This window comes from Sinocyclocheilus anshuiensis, unplaced genomic scaffold (assembly GCF_001515605.1).
Source record: "Sinocyclocheilus anshuiensis isolate Anshui unplaced genomic scaffold, SAMN03320099.WGS_v1.1 scaffold665, whole genome shotgun sequence".
Classification (NCBI taxonomy): Eukaryota; Metazoa; Chordata; class Actinopteri; order Cypriniformes; family Cyprinidae; genus Sinocyclocheilus; species Sinocyclocheilus anshuiensis.
Genome location: NW_015537961.1, coordinates 7,305 through 9,885, shown reverse-complemented (window position 1 = coordinate 9,885; position 2,581 = coordinate 7,305). Strand labels below are relative to the sequence as shown.

The 2,581-nt window shown below is 39.7% G+C and overlaps 1 protein-coding gene across 1 annotated transcript in view; it reads right to left on the bottom strand.

The window, feature by feature from the left end:
• The window catches only part of LOC107667096 (UDP-GalNAc:beta-1,3-N-acetylgalactosaminyltransferase 2-like), a 21,467-nt gene that overhangs the window by 16,593 nt on the left and 2,293 nt on the right, over positions 1-2,581 (bottom strand). Inside the window, exons 2-3 of the mRNA XM_016458688.1 lie at positions 2,240-2,366; positions 1,644-1,744 (exon numbers count right to left, since the gene is read on the bottom strand). Of these exons, the coding sequence (XP_016314174.1) occupies positions 1,644-1,744; positions 2,240-2,366 (228 nt within the window). The remainder of the gene's footprint in view (positions 1-1,643; positions 1,745-2,239; positions 2,367-2,581) is intronic.

Here is a 2,581-nt window from a genome sequence, read left to right as displayed (position 1 = left end):
GCCATCGAATGTGAGCATTTGCCCACTAAAGTCGGTTACGACGACGAACTGGAGTCAGGTCGAGACCCTGATGAGGACGACGAGCATGCAGATGAGCTTCCCTGAGACGGTTTCTGACAGTTTGTGCAGAAATTCTTTGGTTATGCAAACCGATTGTTGCAGCAGCTGTCCGGGTGGCTGGTCTCAGACGATCTTGGAGGTGAAGATGCTGGATGTGGAGGTCCTGGGCTGGTGTGGTTACACGTGGTCTGCGGTTGTGAGGCCGGTTGGATGTACTGCCAAATTCTCTGAAACGCCTTTGGAGACGGCTTATGGTAGAGAAATGAACATTCAATTCACGGGCAACAGCTCTGGTGGACATTCCTGCAGTCAGCATGCCAACTGCACGCTCCCTCAAAACTTGCGACATCTGTGGAATTGTGCTGTGTGATAAAACTGCACATTTTAGAGTGGCCTTTTATTGTGGCCAGCCTAAGGCACACCTGTGCAATAATCATGCTGTCTAATCAGCATCTTGATATGCCACACCTGTGAGGTGGATGGATTATCTTGGCAAAGGAGAAGTGCTCACTAACACAGATTTAGACAGATTTGTGAACAATATTTGAGAGAAATAGGCCTTTTGTGTACATAGAAAAAGCCTTAGATCTTTGAGTTCAGCTCATGACAAATGGGGGCAAAAACAAAAGTGTTGCGTTTATAATTTTGTTCAGTGTATATATATATTCACACGTGTTACAGACAACAAATAAATATTTTCATCAAATGTTACATAAGTGAATGTATTTCCCTGGATTGAAATATATGAAGGGTAATTATATTTTTAAATGCTTTAAAAATATATATATTTATATTTTCATATTATATACAAAAAAAGGGCCCAAAAATATATTGGTAGAAAATATATTTACATAAATATATTTAAGCAAATATATTTTGTGGCAATTTTCTGTATATTTTTAAATATATTTTTGAGCAATAAATTCTAATATTTTTTTCTAAAGCTACTTTTTTTGTAATGTTTATTCAATGCATTTTGCATTTGAACACAATAATGACTATCTTTTAGGGGGTAATTTCTCAGGCCAATTTAATTTGCAATTAATACAAATAATTAATCAGCACATCACTGAATTAATTAGATTAAACATTTGAATCACTTGACAGCCCTAGTTGCTACTTTTTAAACTCTTAAACGTTCTTTTGTGTTCCATTGGAAAAGTTTGAATTTTTAGAATATTCCATTTCAAATGAACTCTTCCTCTAACTGATGAAGATGAGGCTAAGCCATGAAAATGCACAACAGAAGCTGGAATCACAATGTTATAACGGGATGTCCCACTGAAATCTGCTGGAAGCCTAAACATGCTGACTACTTAGAAGAGAATCCGAGTGCACACTGTGATTTCAGGCCACAAGCTGCGAGGTTCATGTCCGAGCGGAGGTCTATGAAATGAATAAGTCCAGTATCGCACAGAGGAAACGAGGCAGGAAAGCTTCTTTTTTGAAAACCCAAATGGCCTGATGAGAACTGTAAAGTATATATAAAATGATATAAGCCTCGTGAAAACGGACTGCTCTGAATTCAGGAACATCTCAGGGCTTCTGGCTTGATCAGAGTGGAGTTTGTGAGATGAATTCACCTGTCTCCGTGAGGTTCAGCAGCGAGCAGGAATACGGGTCTTCACGATCTTCCTCCGGCACAGAACAGCCATGTTCACCGATGATGAATTTCACCATCACCCTTTCAAATAAAACGACATCAATACATCATTCTAGACTTCTAGTCAGTTCTGACTGGCTAGCAAGTGTGTAACATCAAGTGTCATTTAATTGTTCACGGTTGCTGAGCAACATCACAATCTGCTGCATCAATACAGATGTGCATCACAGACGTGTGTATATGGGCTATTTTACAGCGGTTTGCTGAATTTAGAGTCTGTTGTACAATATTAATTATTAAAGAGAGGACTCAAGTGTGTCATAATGTAAAGCTGTTTGCAATGGATCCTCTGCAGTGAATGGGTGCCGTCAGAATGAGAGTCCAAACAGCTGATAAAAACATCCCACTAATCCACACCACTCCAGCCCGTCAGTTAACATCTGGAGAAGACAAAAGCTGAAACAAATCCAGCATTAAGACGTTTTTAACTTCAAACCATCGTTTCCAGCTGAAATACGAGTCTATAATCCATAATAACTCTTCCTCTGGTGAAAAACTGCATCTCCTGTCACCGACCGTTTCTGGAAGTGAGGGTGGTGTTTAAGGTACCCCAGCCATGTGTCTCTTATGGCCTGCCGGAGCTCATGATGATGCCGCGCTGATAAAACACCCACCAACACCTCATGCACAGCCTTCTGGTTGTCTATCAATGCAATATTGAACTGAAACACAATAATCAGCACCAAAACAGAGCCTGATGATATTCTCCAATGCTGCAAAAGTTTCAAACATGCAGAAAGCCTTTTTAAAGGAATAGTTCATACAAACATGAAAATATGCTGAAAATTGACTCACCCTCAGGTCATCTGAGTTTCTTCATCAGAACAGATTTGTAGAAATGTAGCATTGCATCAGTGT